Source organism: Lontra canadensis, unplaced genomic scaffold (assembly GCF_010015895.1).
Source record: "Lontra canadensis isolate GAN:19392208 unplaced genomic scaffold, GSC_riverotter_1.0 scaffold57, whole genome shotgun sequence".
Lineage (NCBI taxonomy): Eukaryota > Metazoa > Chordata > Mammalia > Carnivora > Mustelidae > Lontra > Lontra canadensis.
In genome coordinates this window covers 12,507,719-12,521,589 of record NW_022631051.1, presented here as the reverse complement: position 1 = coordinate 12,521,589, position 13,871 = coordinate 12,507,719, and the positions used below count along the sequence as shown (strand labels likewise).

General features: G+C 55.3%; 1 protein-coding gene across 4 annotated transcripts; it reads right to left on the bottom strand.

The window, feature by feature from the left end:
- Positions 1–701: 701 nt before the first annotated feature.
- On the bottom strand, positions 702–13,667 carry GUCD1 (guanylyl cyclase domain containing 1). 4 transcript variants are annotated; one of them, XM_032876033.1, is made up of 6 exons: positions 13,449–13,667; positions 8,409–8,493; positions 7,419–7,584; positions 5,882–5,973; positions 3,775–4,027; positions 702–3,091 (listed from the first exon to the last, which is right to left on the bottom strand). In XM_032876033.1, the coding sequence occupies exons 1-6, from the start codon at positions 13,486–13,488 to the stop codon at positions 2,711–2,713; spliced, it is 1,017 nt and encodes a 338-aa protein (XP_032731924.1). In that variant the 5' UTR covers positions 13,489–13,667; the 3' UTR covers positions 702–2,710. The 4 variants fall into 4 exon arrangements, with proteins under 4 accessions (XP_032731924.1, XP_032731921.1, XP_032731925.1 ...); XM_032876030.1 differs by having other exon boundaries at positions 3,775–3,898; positions 13,449–13,600; XM_032876034.1 differs by having other exon boundaries at positions 2,875–3,088; positions 3,786–3,898.
- Positions 13,668–13,871: the final 204 nt, after the last annotated feature.

Here is a 13,871-nt window from a genome sequence, read left to right as displayed (position 1 = left end):
TGAGAACAGAGGCCAGAGACTGGGACCCTACCCAAGAAGCCAGCTCTAGCTCTGTAAGCTCCCTGTGGGACCTGGGGCATGTCTGAGACTGCCGGATAAGGCAGGATTTCCAAACACTTCCTTTTTCAGAAGTAGAATTCTTATCAAATATAACACTAGATGAGCCCAATAGCTAGCAAATAAGGGGAGCTGCTGGTTGGGGGTGGAGGCACAGGGAGGATTGGAGTTCTGGCTGCAGGATTCCCCACTCTATTGCCTCCTGTGGGCCCCCACTGCCCCCTCACTCGATTCTGCACCCCCAGCCCCTCCTCCTGCCCAAGGCTGTGTGCCCTCCATGCCCTCTTCAAGCCATCAAGCTCATTTCTGAGGCCCTTCCATCTCTAGCACTGCCTACCTCAGCCCTGTACAAGCATGAGGGAGGCAGAACTGAAAAGCAGTAAACAGGATTCTAGTCCCAGCTAAAACCTGGTCTGGCAGGTCAAGGACCTGGAGTGGCACGTGCTTAAGCTGAGAATTTGGGAGGGAAACGAGAATTCACAAAGGCGGGCCAGAGTGCTGCCATGATTTTGCAGTGAAAATGTTTATTGAGAATGGCTCATTACAAAATATATATATATATATATATATATATATATATATATATATAATCTCTGCAATGCAAAAGATCCCTTTTGTCCCTGTGTGGCTGGAGTGAACAAAACCAACTGTCCAGTGTGGTTTCGCTGGGCCCCCAGCATGTGGACTGGGGTCACGGGAGCCACGTGCTATGGGCACTGGTTCCTGAAATCTGGATTCTCCAGCCTTGTTTCCGTGACGTGTGCGAGAACGCCTTTGCGTCCCACCCGTGACCCTCCAGGGCAGATGGCACCATCTGAGGCACAGGTAGCTTTCTTGTTAATCTTCTAGACAGGTGACCTCTAACTTGTGGCCTGCCCAGGGACTGAGCGTTTTCCACACATCTCGTGTGAAGGACTGAGGTGCTGACTGCTCTCTGGGCCAGCTGCTCCCAGTGACAGCCCCACCCATCATCCGAAGCTTCACTTCCTCATTGCTTTTTCCTTGATGCGTCTATTCTCACCACAATTTTAGCCAGATCCTTCCTGAGGAGGCCCAAACCCCACGGCTGCCACACATGGCATTCCTGGGCATGCAACCAGAGCTCCCTGGGATCCTCAGCCACCGACATTAAGGCAAAAGAGAGAAGGCCAGTCTGAAGACACTGCTCGTCTCTGAAACCAGGGGGGCTAACCTGTTGGCTAAGCAGCTAACAGCACCTCCCTTGGGGCCAAAGGCTGGATCTGGTGTTGAGGAGCAATACAGCTGAGTGGTCCGACAGCCCTTGTGCGCAGAGCCCACCGCCGCACCTCAGAGAAGCCATGGTGGGGAGGCATCAGCCAGCTGGTGGGAAGAGATGATGAGCAGGGTTTGCAGGCCAGAGGCGTAGCACCTGCCACCAAGTCATGCCTTGGGCAACAGAGGACCAAGACACTGGGGGACAGGGACAGTGTGGCTGCTGGCGCAGCCCTGCTCCTTTGCCAGGAACAGCTCACGAGGGGGTGGGTGTTCTTGGCCCCTTTGGGAATGAGCCAGTTCCCTTAGTTTTCTGGTGCAGACCTGGGTTCGAGACCCAACCCCACCATAGTCCTGGGCAAACTCTCCCCAGACTGATGGCCAGATTTTGTCTGTAAGCTGGGGGGCCCTGGCACTCAGCCCACCAGCTATTGAGTCCCTTTCTCTTTGAAAGACAACTTGGGCTGGCTGATCTGCTCTGTGCAGAGAGGTGTCAGCGGCTCCAAAGTACCTGCAATCTTGCTATTATTGTCTTACTTGAGAGGGACTCTCACTCCCCACAAGTGAAAAACTTAAATCTCAAAAAAACCAAAGCACCCCCTACACCTATAAGAAAGAAAGAAAAAAAAAGAAAGAAAGAAAAAGAAGGAAACAGCTCTAGTCTATGTTTCGTGCTGTGCTGTGTGACCCTGGGCAGGTACCACCCTTCTCTGTGAGGACAGAAGAGACCCAACATTCGGTGCAAAAGGTCCCGGCATGAGTATCAGGATGGGTGGGAGGCCCGGACGGTCTCCCACCATTGCCTCAGGAGTGCAGGCCCCAGCATACCCCGATACCCAGGCCTATGAGGCTTGGGGCTTCCCACACCCAGAGAATGGGCCCCACTGTCAGGGCTTAGGCTAGTGTCAGGAGGGCTCACAGATTGGGGGGGGGAGTCCTTTGGGACCCAGGCAGCTGCACCTGGCCCTCTGGGTCAGGTGTTCTTGGAGTATGCTCTGCACAGCCAGCTAGCAAGAGCCGGGGCCCCGTCTACGACCCAGATGGCCCTCCAATCTACAGTGCTATAGTACCTGGAAGCCGAGGGGTGGGGGGGTTCAGGGTCCTTTCAGCCTGAGGCCCAGGCCTCTCCAGAGCCCAGAAGCCTAGAGGCCTCACCACCAGCCACAGGAATGTGGGTCCACTGGGAGGCAGGAAGGAGTGGCGGCATCCACCAAAGGGCACAGGGAGGTCCATAGTACTTCTGGGGGATAGGCGGGTTGGCTACATGGTCTCCAAATACATGGACACCATCCTGACAAGTGGCATCTTCAGAGCTCAAGCCCCAGGTCTGTGGCGAGATGAGCTCAGGTTCTCCCCTGCCCTGGGTCTGGTTTGCGGGCAAGAAGGGCACCCACAGGGCTGGAAGTCCCCTGGGCATTGTTCAAGTCAGGTTTAGGATCCTGGGGGAGGCTCTACTCAGATGCTCTGGAGATGCCTCCAGCAACCAGCAGGTGCACAGGGTAAGTGGCATGACAACAGGCACAATGCTGGCAGACAAAGCATGCAAGCCTCGGGCTCCAAGAACACTCTGGGGCTTTGTCACATGGGCCGAGGCTGCAGCTCTGCATCCAAGCCCCAGCAGCTTGGGGCCTGGGCCAAGGCCTCCTGAGTTGGCCCGGCTAGGGTGGGGCAGGGTGTGAGGGCCTGGGCACACCAGCCTCCCGCTGTCAGCTGTCCAAGTAGACAAAGAGGATATCCTCATCTGTGCCATAACTGGTTCTGGCTTCCTCGAAGTTACTGATGCTGGTGCTGCACATTCCTGCTGGGGACAGGAAGGGCAGAGTGGGGTCAGAGGGTGAGGGGGGGAGGTTATACCTGCCTCAGTGACACCCAGGGGAGCTGAGGGAGGTCTGACTGTGTCCCACCTGCTCGGCCACCTTTTGCCACTCATTTTCCACCCACAGGAAGCCTTCCTTGCCTATTTTAGCCTTCATGAACTCATTCTCTGACCCTCCCCCAGTTTAGCAGATGAAAAAGATGACACCCAGAGGGGAACAAACAGCTTGAGGACACATGGGGTAAGTCTGCTAGAGTCAGGGCAGTGGGGAGCCCTTGCTGCCTCTGGAGCTGGAGCTGGGACTGGGCAGACTTCCCTTTCTGATGAGTATGCTTGCTGGCTGTCCTAGGAAGGTTGAAGGAGGGAGATTGGGGGCGGGGGGAGGAAACCGCAAAATAAGACTGAGGTGGGCCCTGGGCAGTGGTGCAGGGCTAGTGGTGTGGGAAGGACAGATGGCCTGAGCTGGTGTGGCAATGACCAGGGTGTGGAGGCCGGCTCGGCCTCCAGTCTGTGGTTGGTCTGTGCATGGCCAGAGCAGCAGCATAGATTACAGGAGCCCAGGAGGAGCAGAGGCTTTCGGGGGAAGGCAGTGAGGGAGTGCAGAGGAGTCACAGGACGGGACAGTGAATGCAGCCTGCCACCCCCTCACCGCCGCTGTCCCTGCCCACCCAGCACTCACGGTCGGCATAGGCTGGATTGTTGTAGAAGATGCAGCCGGTGGCCCGGTTGTAGCCACGCAGCACGATGAAGTGGCCCTGGTAGTCGGGGCTCCGGCAGCAGCAGCGGTGGCCACTGGGGGCGAAGCAGCAGTACTTGACCGGACTGGAGCAGAGGTCGCAGTGCAGTACCCCAGAGTTCACCAGCACGATGGCCACATGGCCCTGTGCCAAGTGCTCCTGGATGTCCTGCACACTCACTGTGCTGTGGGCAGGAGAAGGGTCAGCCAGGGTCGCTGGGCCCCGTTCCCCACCTCTCAAGTGGACCCCTGCTTGGATCACAGAGCTTGGGGGCACGGCTCATCTTCCCCACTTCCTGAGCTCCTTGCAGGGAGGGAGATGTCCTGCTTTGTTCCTGTGGCCTGGGTTCAGCCCAGGATTAAGCATGGCACTAGTGCCAGGGTGCGGGGGCGGCGGGTAGGAGGACTCTGAGTGTGCCCAAGGACAAGCCGGCCTGGTCAGGTCCTTCCAGGGGTGGCAGGAAGAGGCCACTAAAGCAGCACATGGGACCTCACCTCCCAGCCTGGCTGGTGAATTCTTTTTTTTTCCTGCTGAGCACCTTCCTTGGACAGTTACCCTAAATCACATGGGGTTTGCATTGGAAGCTGTGGGTCCAATTTAATCCCCCAAATCTGAGCCAAGTATGGCTTCGTCAGTTTCAAAACCACGTTTCTTTGAAAGGACTGGTTTTCTTTTCTTTTCTTTTTTTTTTTTTTTTCTTGAAGGCCCTAAGGCAAAAGGAATTGTCCAGGAAGGGGGAGGTCAGCTCCCAGGGGATCCCCAGTTTGGCAGAGCCGGCTGCTCCCCGAGGCAGACTTGTAGGCACTGCCCTATTCAATGCCCCACAGAAGGCAGTACCCTAAAAATCCTTCAAACTAAGAATCCAGAATGGGCAAGGGGCTGTCGGTGGGGAGGGTCCCCTAGGCTAGGGGCCTCTGTCCTCCGCAGTCTCCGCAGGAGTGGCAGCATGAGCACGACGTGGCTTGGCCCAACTCCAGCCCACAGCCGAGTCATGTGGCAGTTTGGTTCAGTTGCCTCAGCCTGGGGAAACATGCCATTTTTTCATTTGGTCTTTGAAATGAAATACCTGGCTGAGTTCCCAACGGTACGTAGCAGCGCGGGATTTCAACTACAGGGAAAAAGCAGGGGCCTGGGCCAGAAGGAAAAGCACTGTGCTCCATGGAATTAACTGGGTGCGGAGTGTCAGGTTTGGATCACAGCGTGGCCGAGCGGCCGGCGGTGACGGTGGGCAGCTCAAACTATTCTTCCCATCCTCAGTTTCTTCACTGGATGAACAGGGACAGCACCAGCTTCCCACTCAACTAGCCAGCAAGTGGCACGTGCCACTAAATGAACATTTGGTGGCTTCCCTCCCAGCATGTGCTCATGCAGTGGATGGATGCGTGGAGACTTCCCCTGTTTTCCAAACTACCTATTGTGTGGTAACATTATGTTAACAATGAAAACAGAAGTCATTCAAGAACAGGGAGACCTGAGAAGAGTGGTCTAGGGTAGCCCAGTAGGGATCTAAGCTGATGTGCCTGAGCCTGGAGAAGAAAGTCATCAGCATCTGGGAAAGTTACTCCCAGGTTCTGCCCAAATTCTGCTCTTATGTATAGGTAAGAGGGGAGACCAGCATAAGGTCACGGCAGTCTGTGGGGAGATCTGAGGGCCAGGCCTCCCTAGAGAGCCTTCACAAGGGGCTGTCCTCTGTCACTCTCCATCACTTTGCCAGCATGTTCCTTACGCTGTCCCCATTTCATTAAGGGTTCCTGTGTTCTGTCTCAAGCTACCATTCTGTGAGCAGCCTGAGGGCTGGCTAGAGTCTGTCTGGTTCACGTGTCCCTCCAGGCCATGCTTGTGATCCATCTGAGGCCACAGTTTTGTATACTGTAGTTCATGTAGCCCCACCTGTCCTCATTTTATGGATGGAAACAGTTAAGGCTCTGGAGGGCAAGTCCATGCCCTTGGCCACCTGGGTAGGATACTCCAGTTCTGCCTGACAGTAAGTACGTGGGTGAGCGAGCAAGCACACAAGGAAGAATGAGGGGAGTCTCACCATTTTTCCACAAGCACCTTGCAGGCCTTGGCTTGTGCAAACAGCTGGTTCACCCGGGTCTCCTCTGTGTCAAAGTGCTTCCTGTAGAAGGACTAAAGAGAGTAGGGCCGGTTGGAGGGGCCACCTGTCCTGGCTACCCTCACCCCCATTTGGATGAAGTACAGGGCATGTGATGGAGTTAAAGATGGTGAAAGTGGGGAGGAGCCCAGCCTGCTAGGGGCACGTGATGGCACCTGAGGCATGCCTGGGCAGAATGCTGCGTGTGTCTTGAACCGGCAGGGTGGCTGGCCAAAGCACACAGGACCACACAGAGGCACAAGGACGACACTCAGGAGATAGGTAGGCAGCCAAGCTCAGGTCAGCTCTCCCACTCCCCCAGCAAGGCTGGTCATCCTGGGTTGTGTTTCCTGTGGGCACCATCAGGAGTCTGTGGTAAATGAGCAAAGGGGGGTGGCTAAGCCCACCCAGATGCTCCTCCACAGTTCAGCTTAGCAAGGTGAGGTCCAGGGAATATACTTTGTTTGGTGTAGGGGACTACAGGGGGCTAGAGCCCCTGTCTGTGGGGGAGGCAGGAGAGACCCTGTTCTTGGGCTCTTTTCTCTGCCGTGCAGCTACAGTGATCAAGCCAGATCCATTAGCCTTCCTCCCCTGGCCTGGAAGATTCAAAGGAGAGTTAGGTTGACTGGCCCCGGCCACCATGTGAGAACCCTCTTGCCAACAAGGCCAGCAGAGCCCCTGCTCTGCCAAGTTTTGGAACCTGGGCCAACATGTGCCTCTACAGCAGGTAAGGCTGGCTCTGACTACATTGGTTGGCAGGGGTTGGGGCGGGGTGGGGTGGGGGAGTGGGTTGTGCACTGGTATCACGGTGAGGCTATCGTTTTCTTTTTCAAAAAGAAAAAAAATAGGGAAGATGGCATGCCAGTTTTTCTTCCAGAATACCAATTAGACAGCTTGAAGCCATCTGTCCCTATGACAAGAAAGAACATGGGCAAGTGGGGGCAGGGTAAGGTCAGAGCAACATTCTCCAAGGCCCTGGGCGCTGAATGACCGGAGGGAAGGAGGCAGAAAGGCAGCCTGAGATGCTCGTCTGTACACCATCCAGTGCTCTCGAAGGCAGGCTGCAGGAACCTCACTGCTCAGATGCTTTGAGCAGGCCGGACCCCAAGGTCACCTAGTCTGGCTAGATCAAAAGTCCTACCCATAGCATCTCCGCTGCTATTCCCTGGTCTCTGAGCACTTGTGTGTCCACTCAGGTGTCTGGGCCTTGACCATACCCCACTTTTATTTATTTATTTATTTATTTATTTATTTATTTATTTGATAGAGATCACAAGTAGGCAGAGAGGCAGGCAGAGAGAGGAAGGGAGGCAGGCTCCCCGCTGAGCAGAGAGCCCGATGCGGGGCTCGATCCCAGGACCCTGGGATCATGACCTGAGTCGAAGGCAGAGACTTTAGCCCCCTGAGCTACCCAGGCGCCCCGACCATACCCCCTTTTGATTACTGGACCTGGGTGAAGGCCTGGTGACTGGCTGCCCACCTGGTTCTTGTAGCCCTTGTCGACGCCCAGGGTCTGAGTGCAAAAGCGGTGCCGCACGCCAAAGTGGCGCATCAGATAGGCCAAGTCAATGGTCCAGATGCTCCTGGTGAGTCGTAGCTCCCGCAGGGCACTCTCAAACTCACCATCGTCCAGCGGGCCTAGGTACCTGTGGGTGGACGGGCTGCTGAGGTTGGCTTGCTTACACAGGGAAGCTGGTTGGGGTCACCCTCCTCCCAGGGGCCAGATAGCCACTATCAAGAACTCCCACTCCCCAGAAGATTCCATCCTTCGTCAGGAAATCCTGTATCATCTACTTCTTGGGCATGACCTGACGCTGCCTGGGGTACCATGTTGGCCCTGGAGTTAAGGATTCTGCTTCTTGTATCTCCTGAAGGTCGTGTAACTTTGGGTAAGTTGCCAACCTCTCTGGTCTCACTAGCTTCATTTCTAGGATGAGATGCTTGGATCACATCAGTGGTTTCCTAAGATTTAGGCACAGAACCCTTTTGCTGAACACTATCTGGCCTGGATTTCCAGGATATAAGACAAGTAAGGGACAGGTTACTCTGGGGTTCCTGGCAGTTGCCTGAAGTCTCCTATAAGGAGATGGCTATGGCACTCTATGCTCTGATGGTCAAGGTGCCTGTGATATTCACACAGCCTTAGTTCAACAGTTGGCTCCCTAGTGACACAGTCTTGCGGGAGCCTGAGGTTGGACGGTCCTGTGTCCCAGTGATGGGGTCACTCTGTGGACCAGGCCCAGGCACCTAGGACTTCTATGGCTATCCCCAGAGCCACCACCTGGAAGGCCTTGTCCACCTTTTGCCTGCTCTTTTGGATGCGACCAAGTCTGGATGGAAGCTGGGCCTCCTGTAAGGCCCAAGCAAGAAAAGCCGTATGGATGATGAATCCCACCCAGGTCTCTCCCTGTTTCTCCTTCCAGCCAGAGCAGATGGTATGGATGGGGAGGACCTAGGCCTGCCCACTCACCGCAGCACCATCTTGGAGCAGGCCAGGCCGCAGTCCCAGTGGTAGAGCTGCTGGATGATGGGCACGGGCAGCTGCACAAAGTCTCCTATGAGGAAACACAGGGAGGTCACAGACCCTTGACATTGTGCCTGTCACTGCCACCCCCCACTGAGGCCACAGTCATTGGCTCCTGCCCAGATCCTATAGGGACTGTTCAGGGGCCAGCAAACAGCCTTTCAGGTGCCCCAACCCATTCTCCTTACAATAGCAGTAATCTCTCCCAAACACCAGTCAGAGTAGGTCAGCCCCACACAAAATCCTCCAGTGGGTTCGTTCGTATATCTCTTAGAACAGTGCCTTCATGGTTGCTGCCCCAGCACCCTCTGCCTTCTTACCTCCCCTAGTCCTCACTGGGCCAAACTCTAGGCAGAACCTTTTCACCTGCTGTGGTCCCTTATCCCCCAGGGCCCTTGCACACCTCATCCCTCTGCCTGAACTCTCCCAGGTGCCTGACCTAACTCCTGCCTTTGGCTGTCACTTCTCCGTCATGCCTAGCCCCCCACTACATGCACTCCCAGCCCTACAGGCCTCTCTTTGAGAACACTCTTTTTGGTGGAACCTCCAAGGAGGCTGGCACAGGGCAGACCCGTGGAGATGCTTAGCAGATATTCATGTCTGAATTCGTGAGGTTCCTGGAGGTTTGCCCAACTCCAAAGCCCCCGAGGGCCACCAAAGTGTGAAGTCCACAGTTAGAAGGAGGGGAGACTGTCATGTGATCTGTGTATGTGCGACGTTAACCTAGGTGGCCTCTTGGTCTGTTCTTGCCAAATGTGTGGAGGAGCAGAAGGGGCCTGACTTCGGCGCTTTAGCCCCAGCTCTGTCACAGCCTGGCTGTGGGCTGAGCAACTGACCTCACACGAGACTGAGTCTGGCTATCTCTGAAGTGGGGGACTTTGGTCTGATTCAGTCATTCAATCAACAAATATTTCCCAAGAGCCTAGCACCTGGCATGTGAACTGAAGATGTGGTGGTGAGTGACAAGAACAGACTCCTGTCCTGGTGGTCAGGAAAAACAAGCAAGGGTAAAAGAAAAACAGAGGGCTAGGCTGGGAAAATGGTGGGGGGGGCGTGTGCCTTAGAGAGTGAGAGTCAGGGAACACAAGACAGAGGGGAACAGCATAAGATGAGGTGCTAAAGCGGGGGCCAGCTGGAACGTGGCCTACTAGAACCTCCTACTCTGGGATCCCACGAATCTGGACAAAGTTCAGAGTCTGAAAAAATGGGAGAGACTCCCCTTCAGCAATCACCACTCACTGCTCGTTCATGACACTCACCCAGCATGTGAAAACCCAGCCCACGTTGTTTCCGCATCTCAGGGGGCGGGGGTGTCTCTGGGGTCTCTCTTGAATCCACAGCTTTCGCTGTGCAGAGCTGCCCCAGAAGCCAACTTGCCATGCCAGGCCTGGTTCCCACTGCAGACAGCAACCAGAAGGGCCCTGATGTCTGTCCTGGACTTTCAACCTGCTGGCCTTGTCTGGGCAGTGCCTGGAATGGAGTCCCAAGCTCCTACTCTCCTTTGTCTAAACCCTTCCCAGCCTTCAAGGCCTGGCTCAGATGCTACCACTTCCAGTGCCTGCTCTGCTCCCAGGCTAGCCACGCCCTTTCCCTCATCTGTGCTCTGCTAGGCTGGAGTTCACTCTTCGGTTCACAGGTGAGGTCCTTGCCTGGAGCTTGTTTGTATCCTGTGGAGCTGTCATACATTCCCAGCACGCAGGGACCTGTAGCTGCTCCTTCACTGCCTTGTGCTGGCCTTCCTCCCTCCATTCCCCACCTCCAAGGGCATGCAACAGGGCCTGCAGATGGCAGGATGGCATGGGTGAGTATAGGCCGTCTGCTGGCTGAGTCACTTGAGGAGAGGCACTTGGCCTCTCTGTGCCTGCTTCTTCCTCTATGAAATGGACCACCATAGATGGCAGCCTACAGAGTGTTATGAGCACCCGGAGCAAGAGTGCATCGCAGGTGCTGACGTGAACCCTGCCCTCCATCTAGAGGGCCCTGGTGCCCTGAGCCCAACTGGGCTGAGGCTTTGTTCCCTCCTTTCCCTGACCCCAGATGCCTCTAAAAGGAACCCAGGCCATCATTCAAGGCCTTCCCACAGTTGCCTCTTCCCAGGGTTGTGGATTCAGTTCGGAGGGCTCTGTCCAGCCTGACTTCTGCCTATCCTCTTTCCCAAATTCCACCCCCAGCGACTCTCCCATCTGTACCCAGTAGCCAGAGGAATCCCAGTCCCAGTTTCCCACTGCTCTTAGGATAAAGTTGTCACTCCACATCATGGCTTGCTGGGCCCTGCCCAACCCAGGCGCCACCAGCCTCACCTTGGCCCTTACACTTCACTCACTCAGTTCCAGTTACTGTGGGAAAACCATTAGCCTTCATTCTACCCCTCTGTGCGTACAGCTGCCTCTGTCTGGAACTTTCTTCCCCTGCAGCTCTTGAGGCTGCCCCTTTTTGTCACTGGTCCTAGCTCAAATGTTTCTCCTCTGAGAGGCTTTTTTCTGACTATGCCTTTGGGGGGAAGAGTGTCCCCCTTCCCAGCATCCTGGTTGTTACCTTCACAGTACTTGGCAAAATGAATGAGAAAAAGAAAACAGAGCTACTCTGTCTCCCCACAAGACTGTAAGCTTCCTGAGGACCGGGAATTTGCTAATCTTGTTCACTGCTACTGCCAATGCATAGTATCTGAAGCTTAGCAGTCACTCAACGAACATTTCTTTGAAGAAACGAGCCTATTTTTTTTTTTTTTAAGAAATAAAATTATTACGCCCTCAATGTGTGCTATGGTTTGGGGACACTAAAGATGACTAAGTCCCAGGTCTTGCCCTCCAGATTCATATGCTAAAATAAACCCCCCCAATGGGCTAAGTGGCAAGAGAGCTCTATGCAAGGTACTATTTATTCTCTCATGATGAAATGCCTCCCTTTTGAAGAATCCTTCTCTGTGGCCAAAAACTGTCTTTTTGTTTCTCTCTACACAGGCTGTTTACTTCCCAGCCTTTGCTCTTGCAAGATCCCTTAGTCTGGAATGTTGTCTCCCATTTCTTTTTTTTTTTTTTTTTTTTAAAGATTTTATTTATTTATTTGATAGAGAGATCACAAGCAGGCAGAGAGGCAGGCAGAGAGAGAGGAGGAAGCAGGCTCCCTGCTGAGCAGAGAGCCCGATGCGGGGCTCGATCCCAGGACCCTGAGATCATGACCTGAGCCGAAGGCAGCGGCTTAACCCACTGAGCCACCCAGGCGCCCCTTGTCTCCCATTTCTGAACAGCCAAATGCTCTGGTCTCTTTCCGTCTGAGCCCTTCAATACGAGTATTTCAGGGGATCGTGTCTGCCTTCCCCACTGGACAGAAAGAATATCTCAGTGGCAGGCAGGGACAGGGTTGTATGTGCCTTGCCGAAGCCCTTGGACCAGAGCAGGCACTCAGACATGCTTGATGCATGGAAGGTGTTTTTCCAAAAAGGCCTTATCCCTTGCAGTGCCCAGGCCTACTTGTCACAACAATGCCCTAACCCCTCCCCCAAATTCCCCTCCCCCAAGCTACCAGACTATAGCCCCTCTGTTCATGGCTCCCTCCTTACTCTGAAGCCTGGGCTCTGGCACCATCTAGCTGGGTCATCTTGATGGCCAGGCTTTGACTCTGTCTGTGCCTTTCCCTATTCCCAGCTGTAAATGTGGCACAGGACAGCTGCTCCCAAGGGTCCTTGTGAACTCTGCTGCACCTCCTCTTCTTGCCCTGATCCTAGATAGATCCCTTGATCTTGAGGCCCTGTGAGGCTAAACACTTCCACATGGCCATCCCCAGTCTTGGCATGGGCAGGTCAGTTCACAGGGATCCAGAGATACTCCTGTGGGGGGCTGCAAAGGAGAGGCAAGGCCTTCCGAGCCCAGAACTACTGCCAGATGTTGGTGCCTGGAGCCAAGTGACTGTCTCACCTATATGTAGGGTCTGCCTGTAAGGCCCTGGCCTGGCTTCATCTGGCAGCTGTTGCCAAAGAAGGCAGGCCCTGGATACCTAACTCCTTTTAACTCTATCTGCTCCTGTGCAAAAGTGCAAGTAACAATGGTAACCTACTTTACAAAAGGGTCCTTATGAGGATTAATGAGGCACCCCATGTAAACAACTTAGCAGTGTCTGCTCATGGAAAGCTCCCTGTGAATGTGAGCTATTACTTCTGTGGGACTCAGGAAAGGCAAATGTCTGGTCCAAAATCACAGAGTTAGATAATTGGAAGAGTAGGGATATAAATCCCGGGATAGCATCAGACCCTATGACCTGCAATATTCACAGAAGAGACCACTCCCTGGGCGTGACACCAAGGTCCCTGATGTCTTGGGGTGAGGTCCCACCTGCTCTTGACCTCTCCGATGAGTTGGCACCTCACTTTAGTTTACTAGCACTTTCTCTTTCTCACCAACCCTAAGAGCTGGAATCATTGCTTTCCCCCTCCCCCACCCAGAGAAGCAAACTGAGGCCGAGGGCACTGAAGGTCAGTCTTGGTTTCTGCCCCAAAGGAACTCAGGCCACCTAGGGGCAGAAGGAACCCAAGGGTCAAGAACTACAGTAAGACAAAATGCTAAGTCTGGGAGGCCAGGGTAAGGGGCACATCCATTGCTCTATGCTCTCAGCCAGTTCCCTGTCCTTCTAGGCCTCAGTTCCCCCACAGTTCCCCGGAAGGAAGGTGGAATCTCCTAAGGCGCTCCAGCAGGACTTTTCGCTTCTGGGGAAGGTGCCGCCCTTACCCCGCAACCAGGACCCTCCCACCATAACCGACTTCAGAGCGGACTGGGGTCCCAGCCCTAGGACTATCAGTAAATCCCAAGTGACCCGGGCTGAGGGTTGAGCAGCCAAGGCGGGAGTGTACACCTGGCCAGGTATCGCTCAAAACTCGACAGCCCGGCCCGTGGCAGCGGTCGACCCAAGGTCGCGCGGCTGGACCCTGCCTGCACTAGGGCGGGGTCCCCCTCGTTCCCCGGGGTGAGGGCCGGGCCCTGGGGAGACACTGACCAGGCTCGAGCTGCGGCCCCGCTGCCTCCTCCGTCCTCATGACCCGGACCGCGCGGGGCGCCCATGGCCCCGGCCCGGCGCCGGCTGCAGCTTCGGCTTCGACTGGGGCGGGAGCCGGGCTGGTGCGTGTCAGATTCCTCCTCCGCTGCCACCGCCACCGCCACTGCCGCCGCCACCACCGCCAGCGCGGTGGGGAGAAGAGGAGGCGGCGGCAGGGCCGCCCCAAGCCCCGCCCCGCCCCTTCCAGGCTTCGGCTCGGGGCCCCGCCCCTTCCTTAAACCCCACCCCTTGCTGGGTCTCGAAGAAGCCCCTCCCTTTCTATTCCCCGAACTTCTATTCCTAGAGGTCCCCAGCCTCCGGATCTAAGCGGGTCCTGGCCATTGGCAGTCCCGGCTTCTGGTAACCCCGCCCCTTCCCCCAGCC